General features: G+C 39.4%; 1 protein-coding gene across 2 annotated transcripts in view; it reads left to right on the forward strand.

Annotated features, from left to right (window-relative positions):
* The first annotated feature begins 4,739 nt into the window (after nt 1–4,739).
* LOC311080035 (uncharacterized protein) overlaps nt 4,740–15,995 on the forward strand; it is a 66,186-nt gene continuing 54,930 nt past the window's right edge. For both annotated transcript variants that reach the window (XM_084109798.1, XM_084109797.1), the window contains exon 1: nt 4,740–5,085. Coding sequence is in view for 1 of the 2 variants with exons in the window: in XM_084109797.1 (XP_083965923.1) it covers nt 5,038–5,085 (48 nt within the window). In the remaining variant the exon portion in view is untranslated. The remainder of the gene's footprint in view (nt 5,086–15,995) is intronic.

Genomic DNA, 15,995 nt, shown 5'->3' on the forward strand with positions numbered 1-15,995 from the left:
AGGTCGTTGGGAGACACTGCTGATGATTTATTAGCCTGACTACGTCAGACTTCGTACTTCCGCTCAATTTCAGTTCGCTTCTGTACTCAGTCTGAGACAGCGTCATAGCTTTCCGTTTTCCTCCGGCCTGAAAACAGCCGGTCAATCAACAAACAGAGGGCGGGCTGAGAGCCGTGACGTAGACGCTGATTGTACCGTGGATGCGTAGATTTACTTCACATAATCTGCAAAAGTCGTTCACAGCCATGTTCACTCCGGTATTTCGCTCGATGGTTTTGTTTTCGCATCATACATGTGTTTACAGTGGAAGTTAGATGCAGCTGAGCATGCGCATAACACACGGCATAACCAAATGTTATGTGATTGGCTTACGGGTAACCAATGATTTTAAACTTCAGACAAGCGCTAATTTATTCCTAATTTTGTTTGAATGCAAAATACAATTTCACCGCTAGATGGGAGAAAATCCTACACAATGTCCCTTTAAAAACTGAGGGCGCATCTCCGCTGCTGCATCCGACTGTCATGTTTACATCATCACCACTATCACCACAAAGCTCCTCCCTCCCGCACGCAATGGGTTGTGGGCAATATTAGCCGTTAGAGTGTGCATTGATCTGCAGTTCGAATTCTAACCGGAAATAGTAGACCATCCGGGTATCTTGGGAATACTCATTTCAACATACTACGATTTGGGACGTACTAATTCTAGTTTCACATACTATTTAGGACGGATAGTATGCGAATTGGGACTCAGCAAGTGTCTACGAAGCAAAGCGAAGTAGCAGAGTTTGGTATTACCAGGCTAATGATTTATGGGGATTAATAAAAAAGGAGTGAGTGGATTTGTATCACTATTGGCTGGTTGTGTACACACACTGCCAACACACATTTATGTCCAAACAGCATGCAAAAGTGAATTTTTCATAATAGGGGACCTTTAATACTTTTATTCAGCAAGGACACTTTAAAATGTGTAATTTGTGAAAAAATAACGTGAAAGTAAAATTTGTTCAAATAAATGCTGTTCTTTTGAACTTACTATTCACAAAAAAAAAGAAAAGAAAAAAAGAGTATCTCAGTTTCCAGAAAAATATTAAGCAGTTAACCTAACTGTTTTCAACATGGATTGCTAAAAATTCAGCTTTCCCATCACAGGAATAAATTACATTTTAAAATATTAAAATAGAAAACAGTTATTTTAAATTGTAATAATATTTCACAATTTCACTGCTGTTATTTTTATTAAATTAATTTTTACATTTATTATTTTTATATAATGCAACTTAATGCTCATCGTGGTATTTATTTATGTTTATAATGGTATTATTATGGTGCTCTGAGGAACATTAAAGAGTACAGCAAAATTAGCAAGTTAGCATTAGCATGGTAAAACCATGATTCTTTTTGGTACATTGTGCTGGCGCTGCGGTGCTTGTCTGCATGCATGTGCAAAGTGTGTGACTGCGCTAAAGTGTTACTTGGGCCCTCTAAGACTCTACTCAGCAATCATCAGCTTAATTGAATTCGCAAGGCATTGAACAGAGAAAATGTAACTAGCATTTTGCCTGTATCAGCTGTCCAGATGATAAATGAGAAAGGAAGAAAGAGAGTGTGTGTGCACTGTACACCCATTCCACATATACGGCACGTGTATATAAGGCTGTAGAGGAAAGACAAAGGAATTAAGGGAGGAGAAAAGCTGGAGAACTCCCTAACACAGCGAGGTCTTAACCTTCATGTCAGCCTAACTGGAATGAGTGACTTCACTGCATAAACACAAAGTCGATGGAAGGAGCGTTCTTGTTTAGACTATCTTGTTGAGCAGCACCCTCTCTCTCTCTCTCTCTCTCTCTCTCTCTCCCTCTGGCTGTGTACGACATTGTGATAGCCTTAGTATGTATGAGTTGGAATGCTCAACAATGCAGTTGGACACAGGAAAAGAAAAGGGGGTGGGTTTAAGGGTGAAGAAGAGGTTTAGCACATTTGTAACCTGATGCGTATAAAGGAGTTGCAGGGAGTGTCTGAATGCTTGAGATTGCTATCACTGTGGGATTGCGCTTTTTGTGTATGTTTGTGTGTGTGTGTAACCATATGCACTGCCATGAGAGTTGTGACATTAAATCTGAAGTACAAACACAGAACTGCGATAAAGACGAGCATATACAACAGAAACTGTTTTGAAGTGATATCGAAACCTCACGCTCTAGGGGCCGTATCTTCCCAATGCTTGTCAAAACATGAAAAGTGATTAACTTTGTATTGTAGGCTTGTATTTGAATGAGCAGGGTGGGGGGCTCCTCTATGTGTGTGCATTGTGTGTGAAAGAACTTGGGAAGGGGGGTTGTGTGTGTGTGTGTGTGTGTGTGTGTGTGTGTGTGTGTGTGTGTGTGTGTGTGCGCGCACTCTGTAACCTAAACTCTCCTGACTCCAGGTGCAAGTAGAGGATTAGAGTCCTCTTTCTCTCTTTCTGTGTTTGTGCCAGCATTGATATGAGACTGTTTTGTAGGTTATATGTAAATATGTTTTCTGAATCTCTTTGAATAAGAGCTGGTGCAATGACTAATTTTTCATGTACTTTTTGTACTTTCTTAAGAAGAAATGCCCATTAGAATAGAAATATACACTTTATCTAAATGTAGAGATCATCTCTCAGCTGTTCGGATATGTACGAACATAGATATCCTTAAAAGCAGAGGGAAATGATAGGTAAATAACACCCTTGTTGTAAGCCTAAACTTGACATAAATTGTTAACTTGTCCCTCAAATCTGATTGGCTGATTGGAATGCTGTTCCAGGATCAACAAAGATGTTTATCCAGGAACATGTTGTACTTGAAGTAAGGAGAAAATAATGTTTTAATGGAAGAAAGCCATTATTAGACTTTTTTCTTTTCTTTTTAGTCAGTTGAGAAACAAAGTTATGTGTTTACAAAAAAACACATATTGATGAGCACTTTTGAGTAAGAACTAATCCCCGGCAGTGTTGGGGGGGAACGCATTACAAGTAATTTGAGTTATGTAATCAGATTACTTTTTTCAAGTAACTAGTAAAGTAAAATTACTTTTAAATTTACAACAAAATATCTACGGTAAGTTACTTTTTCAAATAAGTAAGTTACTTTGTTTTCCCATTTATTGACTGACATCTCTTCTGTCCCCATGTTGAGAGAAATCGTAAGTGCGGCGATGTTGTGTGTAAACATGATGGTTATTGTAGTTTTAGACTAAATGTGAGAATGCATTTACCCATCTCACTTGCACAAAAACAGATTCAGTAGGCCTATTCCTCAAAATGAATAAAACAGTGAAATGCAGACTAACAATATTACGCAAACCTGCAAAAATTAAATATGTTAAATTACACAAATATACTTTATGTAGGCTATTAATCTCACTTTATTAAAGGGATAGTTCACCCAAAAAAATAATAATTCTGTCATCACTTACTTACCCTCAAGTTGTTCCAAACCTGTATGAGTTTCTTTCTTCTGTTGAACACAAAAGAAGATATTTTAAAGAATGTTGATAACCAGACAGTTGACAGTAGCCATTGACTTCCAAAGTAGGGGGAAAAAAATTATAATATGGAAGTCAATGGCTACTGTCAACTGTCTGGTTATCAACATTCTTTAAAATATCTTCTTTTGTGTTCAACAGAAGAAAGAAACTCATACAGGTTTGGAGCAACATGAGGGTTAGTAAGTGATGACAGAATTTAAATTTTTTGGGTGGACTATCCCTTTAACCAATGTCTTTGCTGCTGACCTTCAACAATCCAATTCTACCCTATTAAAGCAAAAATGACTAGATAAACATCACATTTGTTTTTCATTTGTAAAAAAAAAAAAAAAAAGTCCCATTCTTCTTTAATCCAGAATGGCAGCACAGATATTTGTTTGAGCTGCGCCCTCTACTGTATAGGTGTAAATGTGCATTTCCTTCAGCCTGAGGCTTATTCATTTCACTTTTGGTGAATTTTTTTTTTTTTTTTTTTAATTAAAAAACAAACAAGCAATCCCAGCCAAGGTGAGAAAAAGTAATGTAACATAATAATGTAACACAAATTGTTACATTTGTAGCAAATTAGTTACTTTTTTAGGGAGTAACATAATATTGTAATTTGTTGCTTTTAAAAGTAACTTTCCACAACATTGATCAATGGACCGTGCTGGGTAGATTACTTATAAATTGTAGTGGGTTAATGATTCCAAATTACATGACAAAAATTAGTAGTTAGTAACCTTATCAATTACATTACAAAATGAAGGTAATATAGTTGGACTACTTTCTGATTGCTTTTAGATTACTTTTTCCCTAAATCAACCAGGATTGGAGCTGAATTTTGCAGGAAGGTAGATCTCCAGGAACAGGATTGAGTACCCCTGATCTAGGCTATTTATTTTATGATTCGATTGAATGAACAGTTCAGTGACTCAAGCATAACACTCAAAAAGACCAACAGGAGTTTTTTTTGTTTTTGTTTTTTTTGGGCAGATTTAAAAGATTCGACTCACAGGGATGAATCAAAATCCCCAAGCACTATTGTGAAAAGCCCATACGCGTGTGAACCAGTGCACAGAGTCGCCAATCAGAATCGCTGTGGAGGGACGTAATGTCCCTTTAAGTGCAGACGGCAAGTGGAACATCTGCGTCTCCTCCTCCTCTGTGACATCGCGCAGAGGAGCGTCCTATAGACGGACTGACTCCGCCCACCAGTCAGGAAGATACAGAGCTCTCTGATCGTAAGTGGCCGTGTAGAGCGAGAGCTGATACAGACGTTTGTGTTATTAGTCCCTGTTCAGGAGAATCAACATGACTGGCGCTTGAACGGAATGTCAGATTAGCTTTCGTTTGGACACAATCCTCACTCCTTGTTGCTTATCGCGCACACAACTGGGCGAAAGCACAGTTTCCAGACTTATATTAACCATATTTTAGTAGATTCCCAAATCAGGCTTTTCTTTGTAAGACAGTTTACACATACTGAAACAAAGTGGATTTAACAGTGGCTACGTGGTTTACCCGCACTCCAAGATGCTTCTGGTCTCCCAGCGGCTAGACTCACCTCGCATGGACCCATTAGTGAGTTTCTGAGTTTCATATTATTGGATTGCTTTGAATGGTGGTTCGCAATAATGTTACGATCATTTGGTGTTTAAACCCCGCTTATTTATGTATGTCACTTTGTCAGTACGCGCACCTTGTACACATCCACACTGCCTTTTTACGCAGTAGTGCTTTTTAAACTGTAACACTCCTACTGTTATACTTGAGGTCCACAGTGAAGTTTGGAAACTTGAGTGGAGAAATCCCATGGTTTTGTGTGTGTAAGATAAGGCAGACAGAGATTAGATGACATGCTTGAAGGCTGCATCAAGATTAACTGACGCTGTCTCACGCATTTACGCACACACTCCGAGGAAGTTCCATTTAGCTATATTGATTTTGCTAGTATTTTTTGATGAATTATAAAGTAGCCATTCTGACTAGTCATGACAAGTAACATGAAAGCTATTTTAACAAAAGAGATAGCAATTGAGCTAGATAGGAGACTGTCTTTTAAATAAGTAGGCTAGTAAATATGCAATATACTAATAATAACTACTACTAATAAAACTACTATGTTTTAGACGGTGCAGTTTGCCACTGTTAGCAATGGAATGGTTATTATTTGTCACGACTGGGATAGGCTAGTGACTAGCAGAGGAAGTAGCTACTGGTGACTAATTGAATAGATTCTAGTCACTATAGGAATAAGAGGGCTACTTAGCTAATGAATAGGTCAATTTTGATTACTTTAAAAAAAATATGCACCCGTAAAATAATAGATACAAGTTAGTTGAAATGCTTTCCATAACTGCTATGAAAAACTGATTCAGAAAAATAGCAGGTTAAGAAAGACTAGAGGATCCTATCAGCGCAGTCATTTAAACGGGTAGCACCATTGCTTGCTTTATCGATGCTTGCAAGGCAACTTGACGATTGATAAAACCTTTGTTTTCATACATACGGCTGAAGGCAATGTAGAGTCAGAGAGGTAAAAGCCCCACACTGTTTAAGCAGCATGTGGTCTGCTTGTTGGAATGAAATGGCATTTATCAGACACTCAGCAGGGCTGCGCTCGCTAACAAAAGACTGAGAACTGGGGACTTGGACGAGAGCGCGGCTCCGGGGCTGCAGACTCTTTGTACTAAATCATCTCAAAATGAGCGATAATGTGAGTTTGCACTGTCGGAATTGCGGCTGCGTTTAAGCCTAGTGTTTAACAGTTCATGTGGATTGCTGAGAGATGAGAGATAAGAGAGACAGACGGTGGATGAAATGCGGGACAGGACTGCCAGTGTGTCCAGGATTAAGCCGAGCTATAGCAGAATACGTAATGGGATTATAAAGGTGGCGGATGGTTTATAAGAAATAAGAAAGACTATAAGGCAGGCAGCATATCACCGTTTATCATATAAATAACCGCAAAGTGTCTATATGTCTGTCTGTTTTAGAACACGCTTGAGATCCCTCGTAATTCCGTTTCTTGTCGATCAATAAACTATAAAGGAGATCGTTCAATGACGAGTCTGATTTACGCGCTGCTCCCTTTCGCCTTCGCTTTGTCATGGATTTGCCCAAACACATTTCCGAAAGCTATTATTGTATTTCCACAGATACAGCATGTTTACCCCCGCTGGACAGTCCCAGATTCTCAGTAGGCTATCATAAGTTTCCCTTTAGTTCAACAGGGAGTTTCCTCGGTAGTATAGGATCGTTTTCTCTAACATTTAACAAGCATGCGCCTCAATTGTCATAAAGAATAAAATTGCAAATGGTTAGGCTATTAATAAAATATTCCAATGCAGTTGTGGGTTAGGCTACAATTGGCCTATATCAATCATTTTCGGAGAATGTTTCTTGACATGAGAGTCATTTATAGCCTATACATTTTCTAGCAGGTCCCGCCCACGTAACCCCGCTGTCCTCTTTATCCCAGGTTATGGGTTTCAATATTTTGAAGTGGGTCATTGATCGTCGCCTGCTCATTAATCATTTGCCTATATAATATAATTCAATATAAATTATTAAAATAATATATAATACTTTAAAATAAAAGTATTTTATACAATAGCCTAAATATTTTTATATCATATTAAACGTGCAAGTAGCCTATTTATGCTAAAATTCTGAGCTCTTCTGAGTAAAGCTAATTTGTTTATCTGGAAACAAATATAACAGTTGTAGATTTCCCGCACCGGATCTTTCTGCTCCACTCGATTTGAACTGATCTGTGGCCAAATGAGTCAGTGCGCTTTGAAGCTGCTGTTGACGGATGAATAAAAGAGCCGGAGTGGAATGCGCGCGCTAGTCTTCAGATCTCGTGCACGCACAGAGCGGTTCACTGTAATGCGAGCAGCGCTCGTGAATACACTTGGATCTCACCTCAAAGTTAGGCGAAAGTTTAAAACAACACATCCAACTTTTATCTTACCGACGTTTCTAGGATGAGATCACTGAGTCAGGGCTTGTGCGAAGGAATTTAACTCTGAGGGTTTTTTTTCTTTGTAGAGAGATGGTGTTTGTGAGTTCAAAAGCAGTCTTCAAAGAGCGAGACTCAGCACACCCTCACACCACAAACAATCGGCTCTGTCATTTTCCCGCGCTAACTAAGAATCGTTCTCAGTGCATCACCTTGAGTGACTCGAGTCGTTTTTCCTTCGTGAGGAGACAAGGATGAAATTGTGCTGATTTGCAGAGGGAGCCATATGGTGGATCGAGGAGATAGATAAGGATGGGAGGGAGGGAGAGATAGAGATAGCAGGGTGTTGAAGTGATTCTGATCTAGACAAAGAAGAAGGGAGAAAGGTTGGACTGTCCTAGGCCAGGTGTTTTGTAGTGGTTGATGGACATTTCTTCCTCATTGTCTTGAGTGTTTATGCCCAGGATGTGCATGAGTCCTTGGAAGTTAAATCAATAATTAATCATAAAAATGCTTTAATTGTGGTTGCCCAACTCAATCTCATGAGAAAACAACTATTTTAAGAGGTGGCGATGAATTTGTATGATGTGAATTGTACGAAAACTTGCACCTTTTTAGAAAAAAAAAGTAAGCATGAAGACCGACCGATAAACTTAACTGTCAGTGTATATGAAAACGTACAATTGAAATGAATTCATACAAATTATCCACCAAATTGCCATAAGAGTTCTTTTCTCAGCTTCAAAGCATCTGATTAAAGTCTGGGAGCATCTTCTTCCAGGATGCATTTAGCCACTATATATGCACACCTAGTTTGTGGTCTATAAACATACACCTTTTCATAAGTAGATACATATCTAATCAATCAAAGTGTCCACATCATGAATAAAAGACTAACATCTTAGATTCATTCATAGAGTTTCTTTTTAGTCTGTTTACCCTTGTACATTCTATGCTTTTTTTTAGACATATTCAGAGAAACGCAGTCAGTTCCAGAGCAGTTCGTTGGTATTGACTCCTTATAAAGAAAAGGAACTGAGAAAACGAGAACGAGAGGAAAAACTCATGGGCCGTTGACCCGTGAAGGGAAACCCTCATGTGTTTCTGCTATCTCTCTGGCTTCCTGATTCAACGTCAGTTAGTGAGAAGGACAGAGAGAGAGCAAGTTAAGGTGAGGAGAGGAGAGAAAAACTGCGTCACTGTGATCAGGCAAGACCTCACCAGGAAATAACAGTGTTGCCTAGGGATGGAAAACAAACAGGAGCACTTACAGAATATTTGGTTGAGTAATTCCTTTTCCTCTCTCCAACACTTTGCACAAAAACAAAAAGTTGAAGAACACTCACCTCAGAGTTTTGCCAGCTTTAAGTGACTCTCTCCGGAAACCTCTGACACATGGAAGACAGCTTGCAAGCACCTGATTCTTGTAAGATGTGAATGCGAAATCAGTGGCACAGCTGTGAATGAGAAGATGAAGTCTTTAATGTGTAAGCCCAAATTATTGAATGAATCAGAGAAGCAGAGCTTAGCAACAAAGAAACATATGCTGCCTCTGGAGAAAATGTCAGAGGACGTGAGGGCTATAAAGATAGAGACTGCTTACTTTATCTCTGACAATCAACTACTGTAAAGCCCCCTGTGAACCCGGCATCTGTTATGGCTCGAGAGCCCAAAGCAACATCATTCATTTGGAGCTTCATTTTAGCTGCATCAGCAGCTAAATTGCTTTAAAAAGTTGCTTACTCTCCACACACCGATTTGGAAACAACTGCCGCCAAGTTTCTGTGCATGTATATGTGGGAAATTTATGACTGATTCCAGACCTCTAAGTGGAGTTGTTCTCCTTCACAAGTTATTGCTTATTCATTGAGGGTGAATTAGGCTAAAGTGTTTTAAATATTGAAAATAAAAAGTTCCCAAATTCAGTTCTTAATGCTGCTTTTACTTGGCACTAGGAAAAGGGGTTATTTGAACTTGTGCCATCTTTGGAGCAAATCAGTGACTTCTTTTCATTTGTAAGATTGAAGTTAAACTAGCATACCCTAAAAAACATCTGAAATCAACCTAAGCTGGTTTGCTGGTGTTGCATCTTAAGTTGGTATAAGTGTTTTGATCTTTTTTCTAACTGCATGTAATTGAGCTAAAATAATGCTTCACGGAAAATAAAGTGAAGATGACGAATCAACAGCAAGGAAGAAGAACAAATTAACATGGAGTACGCAAGAGTATACAAGCAAGAGTTCGTTGTTAGTCGCCAGCAGCACACCAACATTACAGAAACAGCAAAAAACAATTTTACTTGATCATACCTTATCATAAACCTTCTTTTTCCATAACCCTTTCTCTTTTGTAATGTCTCTCAGCCATCTCTCTTTCTACAGTCTTCAAATCTCCCACTTGCCCACTCTCTCTCTCCTGGACACGCCCCCTACTGCTGATTGGCTACAAGTGTGTCATGGTGCTCGGTCCGATCCACTTTCAGCAGCAGATTTCAAAAATCGCTTACTGCACTTTTAAGTTCAGTAGTGTTTTGTTTGTAGCTCATGCAATGCATTCTCAAGAGTGAAAAAGGGAAGGTCACGTGAAAAATATTGGGGAAAAAGCAAAACAAAACAATGAGAAATGGAAATCTCCACGCACCCACTAAATGACATCATGCCTACAAAACTGCTTGGATACTGTTTGTTCTGATTATTTGTATTGCTCTAGGGGAACAAGACAGTTGCCGTGGTTAGGCTGTGTTGGTGTGGATGTTTAGCATTCCGTTTTGTCTCTCTCCCTTTCTTTGTGCTTATCTCTTAGTTTCATAGACCTCAGCACATCTGATTTGCATGGCTAATTTAATAGTTAACATAGAAGATCATTCAAGACCACCTGATTCCCTCTTCTCTCCTCTCATAATTAGACTATGTTGCAACACTGTCTGTCTATAGTCTCACCACACGGAATACAGGTCTTTGTTCGGCACCAGCAGTGGCCTCCCGCTTGCATCATCATTACACACTCAGACAGTAATGAACCTGTGGCTGCTTTTGGAGAATGTAGGCATGTGCTCGGGGTAGATGAGAAACAGTTTGTTTTACCTTCCACTATAAGCCCTATAAGTCGCTAACAGTGATGAAATAAACTGCAACCGTTCTTTGATCAGATAGACAAGCGAGAATATTGAACATTCCAGAAAGCATTCTCAGAATATCATCGCAGAAAGTGTGTGTACTGTTGAAGGGCAATGAGACAGTGATTGAATGAGTGACATAAAGAGCAGATCCAATTGTCTGTAATGTGTTTGAGTATGTTCACTGCTCAGCACTTGGTTGATTAGCCTATTCTTTATAGGGATTGGTAACACAAAGCGTCCCTTCAAAGCCTGCTATACACTATATATTTCTTTTTTATATAATTCTTTGAGATAATGCAATGTCAAGATTGTTCAATGTGATCTCAAAGGGTTAGGCAATGTTTACAGTGCTTCATGCCTGTATGATAAATTGTAGCCAAGATATTTAGCCATGATTCAGCACTGACAAAGCCGGTCGAGAAACTGCAATGCAAGACAACTCATCGTATCACACACCGGGCGAGTCATTCTGTACTTGCATTCTCAGGTTCAAGATGGCAGTTCAAAACATTGAATATAATCACCAAACAGGCAAAGGCATAGACATTATTTAAGCACCAAAAAGATATTAAATGCACAACATGCAATCTTTCAGCCTAGGGTGAAAGATTTTTGCTCGCAGGTTTCTCTATAGAGCTCCCCCTACAGCTTCGGAATAGATATTTAACAACACTGTCGTCAAAACTCATTGGCGACTCACCCCCCTCCCATCTTCTCCCTCTGGTCATGTGCATTTGTTTTCAAAGAAGCCGATGAACGCACAGAGCCATGTCCACTGAGGTATGTATGATACACTGAAGGCTAGCATATAAATGTTTAGATAGTGTATGTGTGCAGTGCCGTAAAGCAATTCGTTACATCGCAAGACCTGATATGACGCGATACTTCCTGACGCTGAGGCTGGCGGCCCAAAGTTGCAAGGATGGTTTTTCCGCTCACATGTGCTGGGGGGGGTGCGAGAAGACCACCATTTAACCCGAAAAAAGTAATATAACCATTCCAATGACTCCGAAGCTGTTCAGTTAAGGTAAATTAAGCTAAAAAAAACTGCATAGTTCCCCTTTAACAATAATTTGGGACAAATATTTAGTGGAAAACTCGAAGCAGGACTTTGAACAGCCGGTGTGTATGCGTACACTAATAGAAAACTGTGCAAAATATGAATCAGCCCTATTGGTCCTTCATTGCACATGAGCTGTATGAGGGGAGCTGTAGGAGTGCAACCCAAATTTTCAGACTTTGTCAGAGGCTAAGATTCATGAAAAGACCATTAATTGGCCATTGATGAATATGTCACTCTAGGCGATCAAAGGCTATGTTCAGACAACAGGTAAATGTGACCAGAATCCGATTCTTTTTGCTATTATGTGACTCAGATCCGTTTTTGTTATGACAGTGTGAACCGCTCAAACCACATGAAATCTGATCATTTCAATTCCGATTTGGGCCACTTCCATATGTGGTCCTAAATCCGAAACAGGTCCGATGTTTTGCAATGCCACCTCAGTCCGAACAGTCATATCGGAATTCATGCGACTTACGTCACTCTAGAGCAACATTCGCCACAATTCTTCGCTCATGGGAGTCACTTCAAAGATTTTACATACCTGAAGTTATCAATGGTAGTCAGTGGAAGGACAGTGTTGCATATTTCAGTGACAGCTCTAGCAAATCCTGAGGGCTTGTATCATAAGTTTTTAAAAACTCTTTTATATTATATTAAAAACTTTTTATATTGCCTGCGCATACATTTGCTGGCTTCCCTGGCAGATCATGCTGTAAATAAGTGCATAATCGCTTACTTTAATGTCCTTTGTGTTTACTTCTGTATGACTTTGCTGTGTGTCATATTTTTATCGTTCTTTTGTGCATGCGGGTCAGTTCAGGAAGGTGATCTGTTCACACTGGAATCTGATATTGGCCACATTTAAAACAACAATGTGAACAGCTATAATCGGAATTGAGCACTAAGACTCGCAGTGTGGAAGTAGCCAAGGATACATTTTTGCCCTACGACAATAGAAATAATTTTCTCCCCTACGTCAAAATCACTGCCGATATCGTACTGTGTACATCGGGCCCAAGTCAACATGACACTACAAATGCAATCCATGTTACTTCACATAATGTGAAATATTTCTGAGTGAAACAGGATATTCAATGAGCTAAAAATGTAAGGTTGGATTTGTGCTTGAAGAAGAGGGGTAGAAAAATACGAGAGCGTGGTCATCACCTTTTCATCTGAAAAGGAAAGACCAGAAACATAAAAAAAAGAAAGGAAAAGAGATTAACAGTCCATTTTGATTCCATGCTGACTTTTAGATACATTTTAAACTTTAAAAAACTGATGGTTGTTCAAAGTTTTTCCAAGAGTGCAGCTGAACACAGATTAATCAGTACTGCAACTCACACAATACTTCAAAGAAACCATGTTGCAACAAAAGGACAAGTAAATGTTTCTCGTTTGAACGTGTCACTACGATACACCGTGATGAATGGTCCTGAAAAACAGTGCTCATGCCCACTAGAACGCACGCGAACGGCTGCGCTTTCATCTGCGGTCCAAAGTAAAAATACCCAGAATTCCTGGCACTTCACTCATTCCCAGAAGCAGTTGTCGTAGTAACCTTGGCAGTTTTACACAAGTCCGATCTTTTTCCTACGTCTTTCTAAGGGATACAAATGGAATAGGGTGTAAATTATTAATTATTGGAGATGGTAGGGGAAGGATTTTATTTATTCATACACAAAGACATTTTTATCTATGTGTGTTCTCGATGAAAGAAACAAAGTAATATATGTGGAATTAAAATGATCTATGACTGTGCGATTGTGGTAACGATCTATCTGGTAACTGCATAAATTTAGTGAGTATTATGGGCTGTCTTCTGCATTGTTTCGTTATTGTCTTGTCTGCAAGTGGTATTCTAGGTCACTCCCTCCTCCCTTGTGTCATCCATTAACAGAGCGTGTGTGTGTGTGTGTGTGTGTCTGCGCGCATGTCTACGTTTGATCACAAGTGTGTGCTTGCCACTTTCATGTACTTGCTTTCTGTGAAGATGGATAGACACCTACCTTTTCTAGGTTTTTTTCATTGTTCCTCTAGCCTTCATCAAATACTCCCACATATATTTTCTCTTTTTTATTTCATCCATCATTTTTTGTCTGTATGTGCATGTAAGTGGTGAGGTCAGTGAGAGTGCCACTATGGCAGTAATGGGCCCATTCTGAAACACAGGTGTCCATTTGCAAGCCCATAGTAACAGATTGTGGTGAAGGGTTCATTGAGTAACTTGATCCGGACATAATGTTTTACCACGGTAGGCTGTGGTTTGCCCAGTGACTCGGATTACATACACATACAAGTGTCTCCAGCCATTTCATCCACAGAGCATGATCTTTTTGACCCTGGTGGTGACCCCAGCCAGTAGAAGGGTGGACTCTCCATAATTGATATAAGTGATTAATAACAGCTCTTCATACACTCTGATCAATTTAAACATAATTGCCTTTTCATTTTAGTTTCAGCTTGAAGCCTCTCAGAAGGCTAAACTTAGGGATAAAGGCCTGTCCTTTCTGTGTCACACCTTTCCATCGCATCTCAGTGTAATTAAGTAAAGAGGTGTTTTTGAGGTTTTTGTGCATGTGTTTTGTTTTCTGCCTCCTCCATTTGTGAGGACGAGGAGTCATCGGAGGGCTGGGGCACTGGATAGACTTAAAGGAGCCGTATGTAAGATTGTGGCCAAAACTGGTACTGCAATCACTTTCAAATTACTGTAGAGCGGTGTATCCCCTCCCCCTCCCCCCTGACTCGAGGTTGAGGTTGCCAGATAGGCTGCAGGATCCAGCAGGAACGTAGGCTGCTACAAGGAGCTTTCAACTAGAGCAGAGCTGGCAACCCGGATGCCGAAACACTACTGACTTCGTGATTGGTAGATAGGTGGAGGGTGGCGCTTCAGGCCAAAACACAAGATGACAACATCAACATCAGTTGAGGGCTGCAACTTCACTTTTTAAATGACAATATCCTGGCCGTACTACTGTTGTCAGTGATATAAGTATTTGAAATGAACATGATTTCTTAATGTCTAGTGACATATCAGGGCCATTTTATGATTAATTGAAATACATTTCTTACATACAGCTCCTTTAAACATTATAAACCTGTTATCAGGAATTAGAGAAAAAACATTAGCATAGCCTCAGGAAGTGTGGGGAAAAAAAACAACAAGTGCGCCTTTATTATTATTCACAATAAACGGTCCACATTAAACCATAAAAAAATGTCAACTCTAATATAGGCCTGAATTATTTAGAAGAACATAAAATGGTTTGGGAGTATGTATGACGTCGTGAATAATGGCATTCCAATTCTGTGGAAATCTGCGCTTTCTGCAGAGTTGTGCAGTTTCCAAAAAAATTGATTGCCTGTGTCAAGAAAGACCACTAGAGTTTTGGCCACATTATACTTTGAATTAGCTTAAATTGCTACAAATGTGTCTACACAACAAATGTGCCTATACAAAGCCACTGGAAATCCTAGATATAGACAACAAAAGGATAAACTGTTTATTGTTGGAATCATTTAGAGAAACTCTACACACATCAATGTCTCTGTGGCTCTTGTGGGGTTTTTTTTGTTTCTTCTTCTTTTTTCTCCACTGTTTAGTTATTTTTAGAGAACATGGGAATTGAAAGCGTGAGATGCTCATTTTGGTGGAGGGGCAAGCTCATGTCGCACTGTGATTGCATGCCAGTGACAGTCTCTTTATGAAAGGAAATTTGAAGTGAGGTAGAGAAAGAAAGAACATGTGTGTGTGTGTGTGAGAGAGAGAGAGAGAGAGAGAGAGAGAGAGAGAGAGAGAGAGAGAGAGAGAGAGAGAGAGATAATGAATCATTCACTACAAAAACCATTTAAAAATCAGTCATACTTGTCTGACTCTCTTCCCTCTCCTGCATTCTTCAGACATTACCAGAATATTAAAACATTTGTTTCCAGAAGCAAACTGAGAATTCCTACACAGACTTATAAAAGGACTGTAAATCTGATTGCGTTTGTAGAAGTCTGTATAGGCTACTGCAGGTGGTGGTTAGAAGGGTTTTATAAGTATCTTAACCTCTTGTCCCATGAGCCCTACAAACAGATGATGATGATGTAATTGAGAGCCGGGTCATTAGGTAAAGCTGGGTTTGCCAATGCTCTGAATTTTATGTGCACAAACACATACTGCATGTTTTCTATTACATGCTTTATTGAATATGCTAGGAGTTCATCAATGTGACAATCCAAATAAACGTCTAACAAATCACCTTTTGGTTAAAGGGGTCAGACTGTTTGAGTAGAGGACAGTAAGTCATTCATGCTCTTTGTCCCTTATTTTCCCTTCCTTTACTTCATCTCATGTAATC

Source organism: Abramis brama, assembly GCF_963993115.1.
Source record: "Abramis brama genome assembly, chromosome: 3".
In the NCBI taxonomy this organism is placed as follows: Eukaryota; Metazoa; Chordata; class Actinopteri; order Cypriniformes; family Leuciscidae; genus Abramis; species Abramis brama.